This window comes from Choloepus didactylus, chromosome 13, assembly GCF_015220235.1.
Source record: "Choloepus didactylus isolate mChoDid1 chromosome 13, mChoDid1.pri, whole genome shotgun sequence".
Classification (NCBI taxonomy): domain Eukaryota; kingdom Metazoa; phylum Chordata; class Mammalia; order Pilosa; family Megalonychidae; genus Choloepus; species Choloepus didactylus.
The window spans coordinates 86,968,799-86,984,758 of NC_051319.1; the positions used below are offsets into that span (position 1 = coordinate 86,968,799).

The window sequence follows — 15,960 nt, forward strand, 5'->3', positions numbered from 1 at the left end:
CATTTAGTCATTCAAAAAAATTTGAGTGCCCCTTTGTTTCAGTACTATTTCTTTGTTCTTGGGGATAGTGGTAGACAAGAAAGATAGAGAGCTGTATAGTGTTGAACAAAAAAATTTCACCTGGTGCAGTAGTTCTGAAGGAAACAATTGGTGGGGGATGGGAAGCTTCTTTGGATTCCACTGGTCGTCAGGGAAGGCCTCCCAAAGGAGGTGACCATTACACTGAATCGTTAATTACCATAAGGAGTCAGCCATGTGAGGATTCCGGGACAGAGTGTCCTATACAGAGGGAGCAGCCAAATACAAAGAACCCAAGGTGGGACAAGTTTGGTGCATTTGAGGAATGGAAAGGACAGTGTGACCTGAAATGCAGGACTGAGGGGGTGAGTTCTGAGAGACGAAGTTGAGAGTAGGCAGTGGTCAGGACACAAAGGTATCTGGACCCCATTCCACTGCTGGTAAGGTGACACAAGATCAGGTTTAGAAGGTTTTTTCATGCCAGCGGAGTCCAAAGGTGTTCGTTGTTTGTTTTTAACTTATGCTCAGTGTTGATATATTTTAAATATAACTTGGGTGAATAAGCATTTAAAGGAAGATGTCTCCTGAAGCTTGGCACTTAGTCTCTTAAGTTTCAAGTTTCAGAGGAAGTCACTAACTTCCTTTGCTTTCAGATGGTTGCGTATATTTTTAGAATTCTTCATTTTCACCTTTAAAGAACCCATATTAGTCATGTATGAGAGCAATATCACATTTTAAACTTAGGACTATTTTCTTTACATTTTTAATTTTGAAATAATTTCGAACTTACAGGACAGTTGCAAATGATGACTAGATTTTGATTTGACATGCTGTTAGTCCAAGAATTGTGAACAGTTGGCACTTGCACAATATTGCTTTCTCAAATTTTATGCTAAGACCAGGGAACACATTTCATGGCAGAGCTGCTGTGATTCTTTACTGATACTACTTTTGTATCTTTTTTTTTCCCTCTGTTTTTCTTCTCCAGATTGAGAATGCCAGTGAGGTGCTCATCACTCCCTTAGAGAAGTTTCGAAAGGAGCAGATTGGGGCTGCCAAGGTGAGATTTCTGCAAAGCCTTGTTCTTGTATTTTAGGGTGGGAGGTCTGGAAAATGCCACTCCAAGGCCTCCTCCTTCAGATAAATTCTCTTGGATGGATAAACCCAAAGCCTAACTATTTGGTCTTTTCCAGTGGCTGAAGTGAGACTGTCTGACTGGTCAACCCCATGACTAGTCTAGTATTTTGTTTTTTTAAATCATTTAGTGCTAGTTCATAAATCATCCAAAGTAGAAATCAGAACTCCTTTATGTTATTAGATAGCTCGGTGGTTTGACAGTTGCCTATATTGGACAATATGTTTATTTTTGTGGGATTGTATTTATTGTGGAGGTCCAGGACTCAGAGCCTAGAGTTGGGGTTTCAAGTTAGGCCCTGTGGGTGCAGGACTATTCATGCTTTGTTTAAAGGGGTGCAGCTGGTATGTACCTTTAGCTGAAGTTTGCTGTGTACAGAGATGGGCCCTCTTGTTGCCAAATCTTTACATTTTTAAAGAGAAATGGAAAAGCCAGGGTTTTATGTGAAGTTCCTGGTTTTTAAAAATATGTTGGCAAATAACTAAAAAATGTCTATTACACATTGTGCAGGCAAAAATACACACACACACAATATACTAGCAGGCCTGCTTCGGTCCAGAGGTCATCATTTGTTATTGCTGACCTCTAGAGGGACTGTAGCCAAAATTGGGCTGATGCTAATGTGTTATTGAAAGCTGCAAAGGGAATCCTATTCATTTTTAAAAGGTGAAAGATGAAGTGCATTCTTCCAGCTCTGTGATAAATCACTAGGAAACCCTAGCGAGTTTGACCTTCAGTAGAGTGTTAGAGGCCACCTGCAGGGAAGATGTTTTCATTGGAATCAATGACAGCAAAAGGATTTTCAAGATTTTTCTTCCTGTTCCCCCCCATCCCCCAGTTGTGTGTCAATACAGCTGCAGTCCCTCCTTGCGCCACCTGCAGGTGGTTTTGACTAATGTCACCCTCTTACTTGCTGAGATGGTATGGATTTTACTCAGTTGTGTAATGGCCTTGAGAAGGGATTGTAGGCGGGAAAAGATAGCAAAAAAAATGTAATGAAGCAGGGGTCTCTTCTTCCTTCTTCCTCGTCCCTTCTCTCCCTCTCCCCCATCTCTCTTTTTTGCTCTTTCAACTAAGTGCATTTCCTTTCTGGAAATAGATATAATTGGGACCCATTCAGTGGGATGTTTGGTCATAGTTTGAAGGAGGAACCATGGCAGAGATTTTCCTCTCAGTTCTATAATACTTTTCTACCAGTTGTAGAGTTTACATTTATGAAGAAATTGGAGTTCTCCATTTTTGTACCTGAGATAAGGAGTGTGTGGCTTAAAAGAAGTCTTGTTCCACTAAGATTTTGTTCAAGACTTTGAGCCAACACAGAGTGTGCTGTGAGTGAGCCCTCTCTCAGTTCTTGCTGGCAGTGGCCCATCCGAGCAGGCCTTTCTTTAGCTGCCTTGGGCCTGTGCTTTCCCACCTGGGAAAGCACATGGCTGAGCTTACGGTGGTTATAAAGAGCTCCAAGGCAGAGGGACTGTGTCGCTTTCCGGTAGTCACTTCTTCTGAGCGTGGATGCGTCCCACTCAGGTCTTTTCGCTCAGCACTGGCTAACTGGTTACCACAGTTAACACAGAAGAGGTACAGAAGTCTGAGTGATCTCCCTTGGGGTTCAGTACCAGTGATCTTAATGACAGAAACAGGTACATTTTGGAGGGGAGGGCTATAGATGGTGAGAAATATGAGAATAAAATAATTTAATTAAAATAGACACCAAAGCATATTTCCTCTCATGCATACTCTCTTTTTTCATTCCCATTAAGAATGATTATGTTCTTAATGAGAATATAATCCCATTGAAAGTATGTTGGCAAATAACTAAAAAATGTATTATTACACATTGTGCAGGTAAAAATACATACACACATACACACACACACACACGCAATATACCAGCAGGCCTGCTTCGGTCCAGGGGTCATCACCTCCGTCCCCTCCCCTCCCCCATCTGTTTTTTCAGTATACCTGTTCCTTGCTACTATCCCACAAACCCATAATTTATATCATAGTATTATGTAAACTTAAGGGAAAACAAAGAAACAATCCCACTACCAGGCATTCTAGAGAGCAAGTGCTCTTTAGCTGCATTTGCTTGTGGCCAAGTGGAGGTTTCTGAACTCTGCCTGTGTGATGCTAAAATTACTTTTTACTCCCTCTCCTCATTCAACAACCTGTTGCCACCCGCAAGAAGCAAGAGTTAGAGGGCTCGGCGTGAAGCCTGCCAGGGGGAGGACTCCTGGGCACTCTTGTGCCAATGTGGCTGCTGAGGTTTAGGACATCCCCAGAGCTTGGCATCACCATGGCCCTGTGTTCAGATGTCCGAGTTTGGGAAGTGTTTTCTTTTCCTACATTGGAGGAACATTTGGAGATCTGGATTCTGTAATGAACGTAGAATAGATGTTTGAAGAATTGGGGTTAAGACTGGTTCCTAGAGCTTGGACTGCTTGAGTCCCAATCCCACTTCTGCATGTAAACTTGGGGAGGTTACTGAACCTCTCCATGACTGTTTCCTGATGTGTAAAATGGTATTCTAAGAGTACTCACCTCCCCTAGAGTTATTACAAAGAAGAAATGAGTAAACTCATATCAAGTGTTTAGAATAGAGTCTGTCATACATTTAGCAGTTATTTGACATTAGTTGTTATATTTGAGACAGATGGTTTATATTCAATGATTAAAAAGATGTGAGAGCCTGCTCTGTGCCCAGCACTGCACTACACAGTGGTATATGGAGGAGAACAAGTACAGACGTGGTCACTGTGCTTATTCTGTGGTTGGAGAGAAAGGAATTGGATAAAAAGATATAAATAAACTTACTGCAAAATGTGTTATGTGCTTGGAAGGGTTACATGTCTTGGGACTGGAAAGCAATTGGTGTTCTTAAGAGGGAGGTGGGCTTGGTGGACAGTGACCTCACCACCATCATCAGCCTCACCACCGTCATCATCCTCACGGAGCACTTTCCTTGTACCAGGCCCTCTGCTAAGCACCATCTATGGTTTTTCCTCATTTGATCCAAAAAATCTTATGAAGTGAATGCTCTTATCCTTATTTTGTTAAATAGTCTTTGAGCTGAAAAAGAAACCTGAGGGGTTATCTTGTCCAATCGTCTTCAATTTATAGTTGAGGAAATGGATTTCTGGAGGGGGGCAGGGATTTGTTTAGAGTCCATATAGGGTTGGGAATAAATTCCAGGAACCTGACTCTGTTATCCACTTAGCCAACCCACAGGGGATCCTCTAGGTGAGGTAAAAAGCATCTCGTGTGCTGAGTAACTCTGAGTAATACCACTCTCTCATCGTAAGGGCATTATCTAAATCTTAGTAGGGTTATTTCTGCAGAGGTCTTGTTGCTGTTTTTCTCGGGACAGAAACCGATTCCCTTTCTCTAATTTTGGCTGCCCTCTTGAACGTGGAATGTGGAGGCTGGAATTGCCAGAATGTCACAGAATGCCTGGGACTCACGTTCCCGGGCCTTTTCTCACCTCTGGCCAGCTGGGCTGTCCTGGCACCAGGGTTCTCCTTTTTGGGGCTGCTGACAAGGCTGATGGGAATGGATATGCCGGCACTGATTATAGATGGGGCCCCAGCTCAAAGTTGCCAGTTTCTGTAAAGGAAAAGAATTGCTTGAGTCAAGTGCCTTACCTGTAGCCCTCATCAAATTTGAAGTAGTAATGTCCTCTCAGGCTTTTTCTTCATTTGCCTCTGCATGTTTAATTGTTCTTGTATGTGAATAGTCTTTTAAGCAAAAATTCAGATTTTTAGAAGCAGATACATTTCAGCTAAGATGAGAGTCTGATTATCTTCCCCACTCGGTGAGACTTAGGATCCTGCTGTGTTCTGGTATCACGGAGAGCTTCTCAGGGCTTCAGGGGATGACTTCTTGGCGTTTCTGGGCCAGATTAGGCTCAGTATGCTTTGCCCTGGGGCATTTGTACTTGTTCTCCTCCTCTGGAAAGCTCTGCTCTACCCCTTCAGGTGTTTGGCAGGTCTTAGCTCACATGTCCCCTCCCCAGTGAACCATTCCTGAGCACCCTATCTAAAGAATCTCTATGACCGTACTGTTTAATTTCTTGGTAGCACTTGTAGCAATCTGTAATTATGCTGTTTATTTGTTGACTGGTTAACTGTGTTTCTTCTTCTCCTAGAACATCCCTGCCATGAGGGTAGGGACCATTTCTGTATTGTATTTCCAATGCCTAAAGTGAGGCCTACCTTACAGTGGTTGCTCATGAAATAATTGTGAAATGAGTAAAGAGTAGTCTTTGAGCTTCCTTATTTGTCCAGAGATAGTTTTTTCCTTTTATAGATCTTAGAGTTGCAGAAAAATATTCCCTGTGGGCTTCTCAGGAGTCAAAAGCAGGAATGTCTACCAACCTTCTTCCAGCCCCTGGCCTGCCAGCCCCATTGGACTGAGGCAGGAGGAGGGATAGCCTGTGACTGTCTGCCTTGGGAGCATGGGCCTTGGAGGTGTTTGGTGCAGAGCTCAAATCCCAGCTCTGTAACTCTCCATGACTATTTATAAGTTATTAACCTCCCTGGGTCTCAGTTTTTAATCCGTAAAATAGAGGATAAAAATAGAACCTAATTCAAAGTCTTGGTGGGGGAAGTGGAGATTACTATGCATAATATTATGTTATTTTTCACTTTGAAGGCAATAATTGGGTATAATATAAATTTCCCCAAGGAAGGAAACATCACCATTTTCCCATTTCCTTAGCACAAGTATTTTGAGTGTGTTCTCATCTAATCTTTGTCCATATGTAGGCACACACTACATAGGATGTGCCTAATTTTGTACCATGCTATTATGATTTTTCATTATACCATGAGCACATATTTCCATATTACTGCATAGCCTTCCTAATTATATTTATTGGATGTCCCATACTTTATCTCAAACCACATCCTTGAGCAGTGATGGTGCATCTTTTTTTTTTTTTTTTTTTTTTAATAAGTGGTGCTTTAGCAAACACATTGTGCCACTCTTCTTTGTTTCAAATTATGTCTCAGTTTAAAGACCGAGATATCATAGTATTGTGTCAGGAGATATTTAGGTTTATATGTCAAGAAGTACTTTTTGAACACTGTTAAAGCTAGATCTGCCTTAGTCTAGACTTGTCCTGTTCAAGTTGTAAGTAGATCTTCCTTCCTTGGTATTAGCTTCATAGCTAACTTCTCTCCCCTTCCTTTGAATATGCTTATGGGTTAGGAAGTAGAAATTTTGTTGTTTCAGTTGAAATCCTTAGAAGTTGGAGTCTTGGCTTTGGCACAAAATACTGGTGTTTACCTTGTTTCTGGCATTGCGGTGCCTGTACATTAGACAGGTATTCAAACCCTGTGTGTTGGTGGTGACCCCGTAGTTTAATGGGCATTATTTAAAGACTAGGAGCCACACTATCTGCTGTTGTTCTGTGGTCTGAGAGAACTATGTGGCTCTGAAATGAGAAGACTGAGACTGCTTGTATTCCTGCAATATTTTACCCTTTTTCCCCCTCCTCTCCTCACTTCTCTTTTTGCCAGGAAGCCAAAAAGAAGTATGACAAGGAGACAGAGAAGTATTGTGGCATCTTAGAAAAACACTTGAATTTGTCCTCCAAAAAGAAAGAATCTCAGCTTCAGGAGGTAAGAAACTCTATTAGAATAAAGTCTGTAATTCTTCTGTGGTGTGGTGGGTATGGAAGAGGCCCTGGAAACCAGGAGCTTGATCTCCATCGCTCGGCTGATGCCTGGATTGCCTTTATACCCGCTCCTCCCTCAGCAACTGAGGAGCATACTGCTGGCCAAGATCACCCACTTCCTTGGTGGGTGGCCCTAATGGCTAGAAAGTGCATCTTCTTTTCAAACTGAGATCTGCTTTCCTGTTTCTCTGACCCCTTGACCTTATTTCTGCCCTCTATTACCTTTCCTTTACTTCCTGCCTTGTATCAGTGATTTGAAATAAATGTGAGCATCTGCAACCCTTTGGCTATCCATCCCTAATGTGCATTTTTCATTGTTTCAGTCATTATTAAAAAAAATGTTGACATTAGGGTTTTTTTGTTGTTTTTTAAGCAATGTTTTTATGTTTTATTGTTCCTAATGTGTTTTGTGCTTTGGTAACCTTGCTTCAAGAAAATAAATTCTTTCACCAGTGCCGCTTTCTTTCTGGATTTGCATGGGGGTCTTTTTTTTTTTTTTTTTTTTTTTTTAAATTCAGTTTTATTGTGATATATTCACATATCATACAATCATCCGTAGTATATAATCAGCTGTTCACAGTACCATCATATAGTTGTGCATTCATCACCCCAATCTATATTTTGAACATTTTCCCCACACCAGAAAAAGTAAAAATAAGAATAAAAAATAAAAGTAAAAAAGAACACCAAATCACCCTCCCCCACCCTATTTTTCATTTAGTTTTTCTCTCCATTTTTCTACTCATTTGTCCATACACTGGATAAAGGGAATGTGATCCACAAGGCCAATCACATTGTCACCCCTTGTAAGCTACATTGCTGTACAATCGTTTTTAAGAGTCAAGGCTACCGGGTTGCAGTTTGATAGTTTCAGGTATTTACTTCTAGCTGTTCCAATGCATTAAAACCTAAAAAGTGTTATCTATATAGTGTATTAGAATGCCCACCAAAGTGACCTCTCAACTCCATTTAGAATCTCTCCATCACTGAAACTTTATCTTGCCTCATTTCGCATCCCCCTTTTCATCAAGAAAATGTTCTCAACCCCATGATGCTGGGTCCAGATTCATCCCCAGGAGTCATATCCTGTGTTGCCAGGGAGATTTACACTCTTGGGAGTCAGGTCCCTTGTAGGGGGGAGGGCAATGAGTTCACCTGCCAAGTTGGGTTAGCTAGAGAGAAAGGGCCACATCTGAGCAACAAAGAGGTACTCGGGGAGACTCTTAGGCACAATTATAAGCAGGTTTAGCCTCTCCTTTTCAGTAACGAGCTTCATAAGTGCAAGTCCCGAGATAGAGAGCTCAGCACACCAAACTGCCAGTTCTCAATGTTTGTGTGAACATCAGCAACAATCCAGGTGAGGAAGCCCAACACCTCCACATTTTCTCATGGGGTCTTCTATGAAGTACTTCACTTGGAAAGAAAAGTTAGCTTTGCTGTGGAGCTATGATCAGTTTTATTTAAATCGTGGAGATTTGCATAGCAGAGAACTTATTTTGGGGGGAGTCAGAGCAGCTTCCCAATTGAACCCCAGCTTTGGCTTCACTGTTATCTTACTTCCTAACAGTTTGCTTGCTCTCTCTCAGGATATGTGCTAAGGAGAGGCTATGACTTCCAGGCTAACCCTTATTTTAAATTTTGGTTTCTTTTTGAGCAAATACCATGCCAGAATTTCCGTAAGGTGAAAGTTCATTTGAATACCCGAGAGCCAAAGGAACTGAAAGACTAAGCTCAGGATACGGGGGTGGGGGTGGAGGATTGGGGTGGGGAGGGGTGGTGCCCAACCCATCCTGGATTTGTTAAGTCTTCTATTAGGAATGTGTTGTTTATCAGAACACTTTGCTTTGAAATGGATGCTTAAACCAATTCTTTGAGTGGTGAAGCCTGATTACACAACAACAACAACAACAACAAATGTTTATAATGGGCTTTGCAGATGAGTTATTGGCCAACCAGCAAACAGCAATTAAGTATTTGGTATGAGCTGTAGAAAGTAGGAAACATTAACCTCTCCTTAAAGATCCTGTGCATGAGGGGAAAAAGAAGTAAATGAGGAAGTGATTCTTCATATGTGATTGAAAAGGCTAAAGAAATGCTTATTTTCATGGGATAGTAGATAAAGGCTACTCTCTACTTGACGTGGGATATGGTCCTGGAGGATACCCAAGGATATGTAGATTGTCCATGATAAATATTTAGTTCCATATAGGATCTGTCCTTATACCCTTGCTTTCTGATTATCATTCTTGTAGCAACGGTTGGCATTTAGGGTTTGCAAGCTAATTTGTATTTAAGGAAAGCCTTTTTTAGCCACAGTTTACAATGACCAAATCTGTCTAACTCTACACTGTCTAAAGGGTTATAAGTTATGGTTTGGATGACCATACACCATTAGTGCAGGTACAGAGTTGAGCAGGTATGTGTGATTGTTCCTGCACGTACTGATATTGGAAGGCTCACATCATAGTCATCGTGTCGGTGCCTCTCTTCTGAGCTCATTCTCTCCATGCCTGGGGATTGCTGACTTAGTCTGAGATGAGTCCATCTTTTTCATTTAGGACTATCCTAATGCCATCTCCTCCTGAGACAGCACAGTGTAGGGATGAGAACACTGGACTGGAAAAGAGAGACCTTATTTCAAGGCCTGCTCCGCTGTGTCTTCTCTGTGTGACCTAGAGCAAGTCACATTGCCTCTCTGAACTGTGTTCCATCATTTGTGGAATACTCATAAAATAATTGCCCTGCCTACCTCACGAACGAGAAGGTAAGCTGTAGCCTGCCGCACATATATAAAATACTATCCCTGTGGCTGGCCTACCTATTCTTCTCCTTTCCCTGTTCTCAAACTGGAAGGCATTCTTCTTGACTTTTCCTATTGCATATCTTGAGGATGTTTTCCATTATGCATTGTTATTATAGTCCCTTGAATTCTTGTCTTATCCGCCCCCCCCCCCCCATGTTTTCTAAAGACTTTGAGGACAAGGACTAGGTAGCAGGTCTTTCTTGTAAGTTCTTCATCTATTCAGGCCAGTTCCCAAGAATTGCTTTTAATTGTACCTGAATTGAATTAAATTCAATAAAAATCTAAAAGTGACAATAATGATACTGTTACTTCTAACGACAAGAAAAGCAGCTAACATTTATTGAATGCATATTTATGCACCAAATACTGTGTTTAAGCACTTTACATGGAGTCTCCTCAAATCCTCATAACAGCCCTATGATGTACGGACGTTTATATATGAGGAAACTGAGGCTGACGGATGTTAAAATAGCCTGCTGAAGGCCCATAGTTGATAACAGAGGAGTAGACATTTGCACCCTGGAATTCTGGCTCTGGAGTCCTTTCCCTTAACCCAGCTTGCTCTTCCGCTTCTCTCTGACGGGAGCAGTGTTACTCTGTTGTCTGCCAGCCTTTGCTATTCATCGCCAGTGTCATGCAAATACAATTGGAGAGAGGGACAGACCTAGGTGAACATCTGGTCTAGCCTCCTTGAATTAAATAGGAAGGAACTGAGTTCCTTGCAGGGGTCAAGTGATTTGCTCAAGGTCTTCTAGCTGTTTAGTGATGATTTTTTTTTTTTAACATTTATTAGAAGGTCAATTTTTAGGAATATTGTTAAATACATCGTATGCCTTTGATGAAATTTACCACCATTGATTATCCAGAATTGTTCCCTGATTGCCAGGCTCTGAATGAATGCTTTTACAATTCCTGGAGGGTGAAATTACAGGACAGCAATGTGGAATGACGCTGCCATCTAGTGGACATCTAAAAAATCAGTGTATTCTTCAGTGGCTAAGAAGCTTGCTTCAAAAACCATTGTCATTAGTTCTGCATATATTCATTGGATGCTTCTCTATGAGTGTCTGTGCAGTGGCCTGCTGGGTTGGAATCCTGGCTTCCGATTCCATAGCAGGAGTGTCTAAGGATATGGTGAATTCAAAACCTCTGATTAAGCGGGGGAATTGGCAGGGAAAACATACCATTCCACTTGAGATTTCTTCTTCCTTTTCCTGTGGAAATGCATTGAGTTATGTGTTTCTTTTTAGTGCTGGGTCACTGCAGGGACATGCCTTTGGTGCTGACTGATGACCACATGGACATTAATTCATTCATTCCACAAGCATCTATTGTACGCTTACTGTTTGGCAGGCACCATTCTAGGCACTGGGATATGGAAGTGGGTAAATTAAACAAGGTCTTTGCTCTTATGGAGTTTACATTCTAGTTTGCAATATACATGAAAAGGAAAGAATGCTTAAGAATTTCACATAATGATATGAAATAAATCAGGAGGAAAGATAGAAACTCACTGGTGTAACCTATTTAAGATAATGTGGTCAAAGAAATCTTCTCTGAGGAGATGTCATTTGAATTGAGACCAGAACAATGAGAAGGAACAAACGAAGTAAAGCCAAAGGACCGTGTTCTTCAAGTTGTGGCTTTGTCATAAAATCTGAATGATTGGGTCATGAAATAGAATAGAGAAGACTAGGATAGAATAAAATATATGAGCATCTATTGCACTTAGTACTTTGTGTAAGTTTTGTTAACAATTTAAAATATTACCCAGTGTGCTTATTGGTCATAATGTAAAAAGTATTTCTTACTGGGCACTGAAGTAGGAAAAAGTTTGAATATTTATCCAGGGGAAGAGGTTTTCAGGCAGAAGAGACACCAAATGCAAGGGTTGTGAAGCAAGAAAGTTTTGGAGCATAAGGGGGCAGGAAGAAGGCCAGAGTGGGTAGAGTACAGTTGAAAGTGGGTTAGGGTGGGAGGAGATGAGGCTGGAGGGCTGGGCACATCACACAGGGCCTTGCAGACCTTGGGAAGTGGGAAGGAGTTGAAGGGGCTGTGGGATGATCTGATTTGGATATTGGATTGGGGTAGGGAGAGAACGAAAGCAGGGACACTAGTGTAATTTCCCGGAGAGGATATGGCAGCTTTGGTTTGAAGTCCGTCTGCTCTAAAGTGCCCGGTGATGACAACCACCAACATGCAGGGGACACTTCACAGTTTTCAAATTGTTTGCATCTTTGAATTCATTTCCTCTTTGAAACAGCTCTACTCAGAAGCAAGGGCAGATGTTATTATCTCCATCTTCCAGATGTAGAAAAGAGACCCAGAGAGGATAAGTGCCTTGGGCAGGTCTCCACCAGCTAGAAAGTGTTAAAACTGGAACTTGAACCCTGGTGTTTGCTCTGCTTAGCTCTCTGATGCCAGACTTGGCTCTGGTTTTCTCAGAGGAATTTCCTTCTATCTTCTTCATCCCTGCCTAACTGGGGGAGGCACTTGAGCAGATTTTCAGAAAACCCCTTTTTTAAATTTGCAGTTTCAGTTGGCCAGACTAGGCAGGGAGGAGGTATGAGATGTGTTGGGGTCACAGTCAGGGGAAGTTTCATAGCAGCTTGCACTTGGGGTTTTTAATTTTCTATTTATTTACATGATTATTTGATTAATGTCTCTTTTCTTCTCTATACTGAAACTCCATGAAGGGAGTTTCTTTTTGCTCATGTTGGCTGAATCAGTGATTTTCCAAGTTCTTAAGATGTCATAGTAGTATACAGTATTTAGTATAATGGAAGTAAATATCTTTCCCAGTTTTCTTCTGCAGAAATCTAAAGGAACACTGAAAGAAATATTCCTTTTGGGACTTTGTCTTAGTAAAGTACATTGTAGACAGTTCTCTGACTTCTTCATTTCTAAGGAAAACAAAGTATATTGTTTCCTACTAGCAGGATATTCATTTATATTGCATAACAATATTCACTTCAGATCTTTTTTTATCATTGAAATGTGCTTTCCATGTAATTACCTGTTTTGAAAGAATGAGTTGATATAGCCACATTGTGGAAAGGTTATGAGCTTAAGAGTGATGGTTGAGGTTATCAATGTGGAAGAACCTTGGGACTCTATTATACATATTTATTTATACCCTGGGTTCTAGATCCTCACCTGTGGTTTAATTTTGTACCCACATGTGGGCCTGTCCTGGACACACACAGATGTCTAACCATACTCACCTGCACAGAGGGATAAGTTAGATTCAGAGGGAACAGTGATTATAATTATTCCGCTTGGGGTAAACTGACAGTTTATCCTTGTCACAAAGAAGGTATTTGGGACTCATGTGAACCATGTCCTTTTCTGAGTTTCATGACAAGCACATTGATCAGATTGTGTTCTCTGCCCTCTAGCAGCTCCTTTTGCTCATTAGGAAGGATGGGATGGGCATGACTCTCCAGGTTTTCTCTTTCCCTTTAACATTCTGCCTTCCAGGGAGCACAGGTCTGCCCACTGCTCCTGGGAAGTGATAGAGCCTCGTGGTTTCAGGACGATTGCAGGTCTTGGAGACAGACTGACCAGGTTAGAACTCCCAGCTCTGCCATGTACTAGCTGTGTGACTTCATTCAGGTCCCTTATTGTTAGCAGACTTCATTTTCCTCTTCTTTATAGGATTTTAATGAGGATTACATAAGGTAATGTGTGTGCAGCTGTGGGCAGGGTGCCTGGTGCAAAGTTTGTTCTCAGCTAACCATTATCATTATTCTTATTTCAGTTTCATGCTATTTGATTTTTTGAAAAAATTATCTCCAGAGATTTTCTGGCCTGCTTGCTGAATGCTCTCCTTAGGTACTGACTTGATTTTCACTTAAATTCCTTCTTGTCTGTAGGCAGACAGCCAAGTGGACCTGGTCCGGCAGCATTTCTACGAAGTGTCTCTGGAGTATGTCTTCAAAGTCCAGGAAGTCCAGGAGAGAAAGATGTTTGAGTTTGTGGAGCCTGTAAGTAGCTGCCCAGTATTTAATGATGTACCTATACTTTTCTCCCCAACTCCTATTCCAGTTAGCTGGTAGATCACAAATTACTCTAAGTTGTTGATGAAGAGGTTGGCCAGCCCTGTTCCTGTGCCTTCTGCCAAGTAACAGCGCTTTGTCAATCTCATTACCCTGGATTCTTTTCAGCAGCCATTCCTGTACAACCACAGTGATGGAGACAGAGCATTTAGCAGTATTTTTCCATTGACTGGATTAGTTCCTACCTCTAGCTACCCTGTGTTTTGCTATTTGGTTTTAGGTGGAAATAGGAGTCCAGAGGGGAGATGTTTTCATCTTGCCCAGCAACAGCATTTACACCTTGACTTTTCCCCTCCCCTTCCACCAATTCCCCCTCCCTCAGATAATCTGAATATAGTAGTAACCTGAGAAAAAGGAAAAGGGGAATATACATGATACCCTTCTCTTTTTGCTGCTCTGGATTCAAAGCCCCTCCCTCTCCCATTCATGTTTTAAAAACATGCTATATAAAGTGATTTCTCACTGTGGGTTTGCTATAACCAGAGCAGCATGGAGATTCTGTCGAATGAACCTTATTGAGATTTGGACTTGGGCAGAATGTCCCAGTGGGAATACAGGTTGCAGAGTGGGAAAAAGTCTAACTTTAGTTTAGGCCACATCAGTGTGGTTGTGGTTTCATTCAGACATGGTGCTGCTTTACCCACTGTGGCACTGGTGTTCAGAATCCACAGCAGGAGGACATCAAAGGAACCCCAAAATAGTCCTCAATTTAAACTCTTGCAGACCTTGCATTTTTCAGCCAATATGTGGCATCTGATTTAGATCCAAACTTGGGATTTTCATAAAAATAAGATCCTTAACTACCTAGATTTAAGAAAGGGTGATTTTTGTAAGCAAATAAGAATAAAACTTAAAGAAACTGAAAGAAAATGACCACTTTTTTTCATAAAAAGCATGCTGTGCCCCATTTCTAATTTATGAACTTTTGAGGTCCCTTTTTGGCATGTAGACATGCTAGAAGTTGCAGCAAGACTCCAGATGGCTTTATAATATGATGCCTGTATCTTTAACTGTATTGGAGCTATGATCTCAGGATTCTGTTCCAGGATTTTTTGTCTGGAAAATTCCTTGTGGTCTTTAATTACCTCAGTCTTCTTATCCAAATAATGGAAACCTTAGAGCTAACTTCCTGTCTAGCACTGGTTTCAGGTCGAAATTTCCATCTTTCTGCAGGGTGGGTGAAGTATAAGAAGCATGGAAAGGCGAGCTCACTGATTTCCCTGCTTAGGGCCACCGAGATGTTAGAGCCAGCTTTACAATCCAGGAAAGTTTACCAAAGAGTCTTTCCCTGTGGTCAGGGCAGGAATACCAAGGCTGTCACATAGAATTAGACTTTAGCATTATTTTTATTTGCTTTTACTAGAATTTCTAGAGGAAGAATACTGTGAGTATAATAATCTATATGTGTATACTAATTAATATTATTTTTTAATTGCCTGCTTTTGGTGAATTGCATTCTAACTGGCCCATCTGCTTTTGTTATTCATGTTGATCTTTCTGTAGGTATTCCTAGAGAATCAAGTGTTGTCTCTGTTAGCTTTTGCTGGGTAACAAGTAGCCACAAAACCTCTTACAACAGTAAACATTTATTTTACAAATATCTGTGGGGTTCTAGTCGACCTAGGCTGGGTAGGTTCTGCTGATCTGGGTAGGCTTTAATTCTTCCTTCTCTTTACTTCCTCGCTCTTAAAAAAAAAAAGAGGATTTAGCCTTCTTTTTCCTGGCATTCTACTGTGGCATGTAAGTGTCTTGGAGGAATTATTGCTTTGAGAGGCAGTATTAGCATCATGGTTAAGGGTTCTAGAGCTACACTGCCTGGATTTAAATCCCAGCTCAGCCATTTACAAACTGTATGTGCTTAAGCAAGTTATTTCCCTGCCTCATTTTATATCTGTAAAATGGGGATAAAATAACACCTACCTCAAAGATGTTATGAGGAATGTTCTAGTTTGCTAATGCTGACGGAATGCAAAACACCAGAAATGGATTGGCTTTTATAAAGGGGGTTTGTTTGGTTACAAAGTTACAGTCTTAAGGCCATAAAGTGCCCAAGGTAAGTCATCAACAATCGGGTACCTTCACTGGAGGATGGCCAGTGGTATCTGGAAAACCTCTGCTAGCTGGGAAAGCACATGGCTGGCGTTTGCTCCAAAGTTCTGATTCTAAAATGGCTTTCTCCCAGGACATTCCTCTCTAGGCTGCAGTTCCTCAAAAATGTCACTCTTAGTTGCTCTTGGGGTGTTTGTCCTCTCTTAGCTTCTCCGCTGCAAGA

At 41.3% G+C, this 15,960-nt stretch overlaps 1 protein-coding gene across 8 annotated transcripts in view; it reads left to right on the top strand.

The window, feature by feature from the left end:
- The window catches only part of ARHGAP26 (Rho GTPase activating protein 26), a 456,250-nt gene that overhangs the window by 120,970 nt on the left and 319,320 nt on the right, over positions 1 to 15,960 (top strand). For all 8 annotated transcript variants that reach the window (XR_005211383.1, XM_037801456.1, XM_037801453.1 and 5 more), the window contains exons 4-6: positions 1,007 to 1,078; positions 6,670 to 6,771; positions 13,506 to 13,616. Coding sequence is in view for 7 of the 8 variants with exons in the window: in XM_037801456.1 (XP_037657384.1) it covers positions 1,007 to 1,078; positions 6,670 to 6,771; positions 13,506 to 13,616 (285 nt within the window). In the remaining variant the exon portion in view is untranslated. The remainder of the gene's footprint in view (positions 1 to 1,006; positions 1,079 to 6,669; positions 6,772 to 13,505; positions 13,617 to 15,960) is intronic.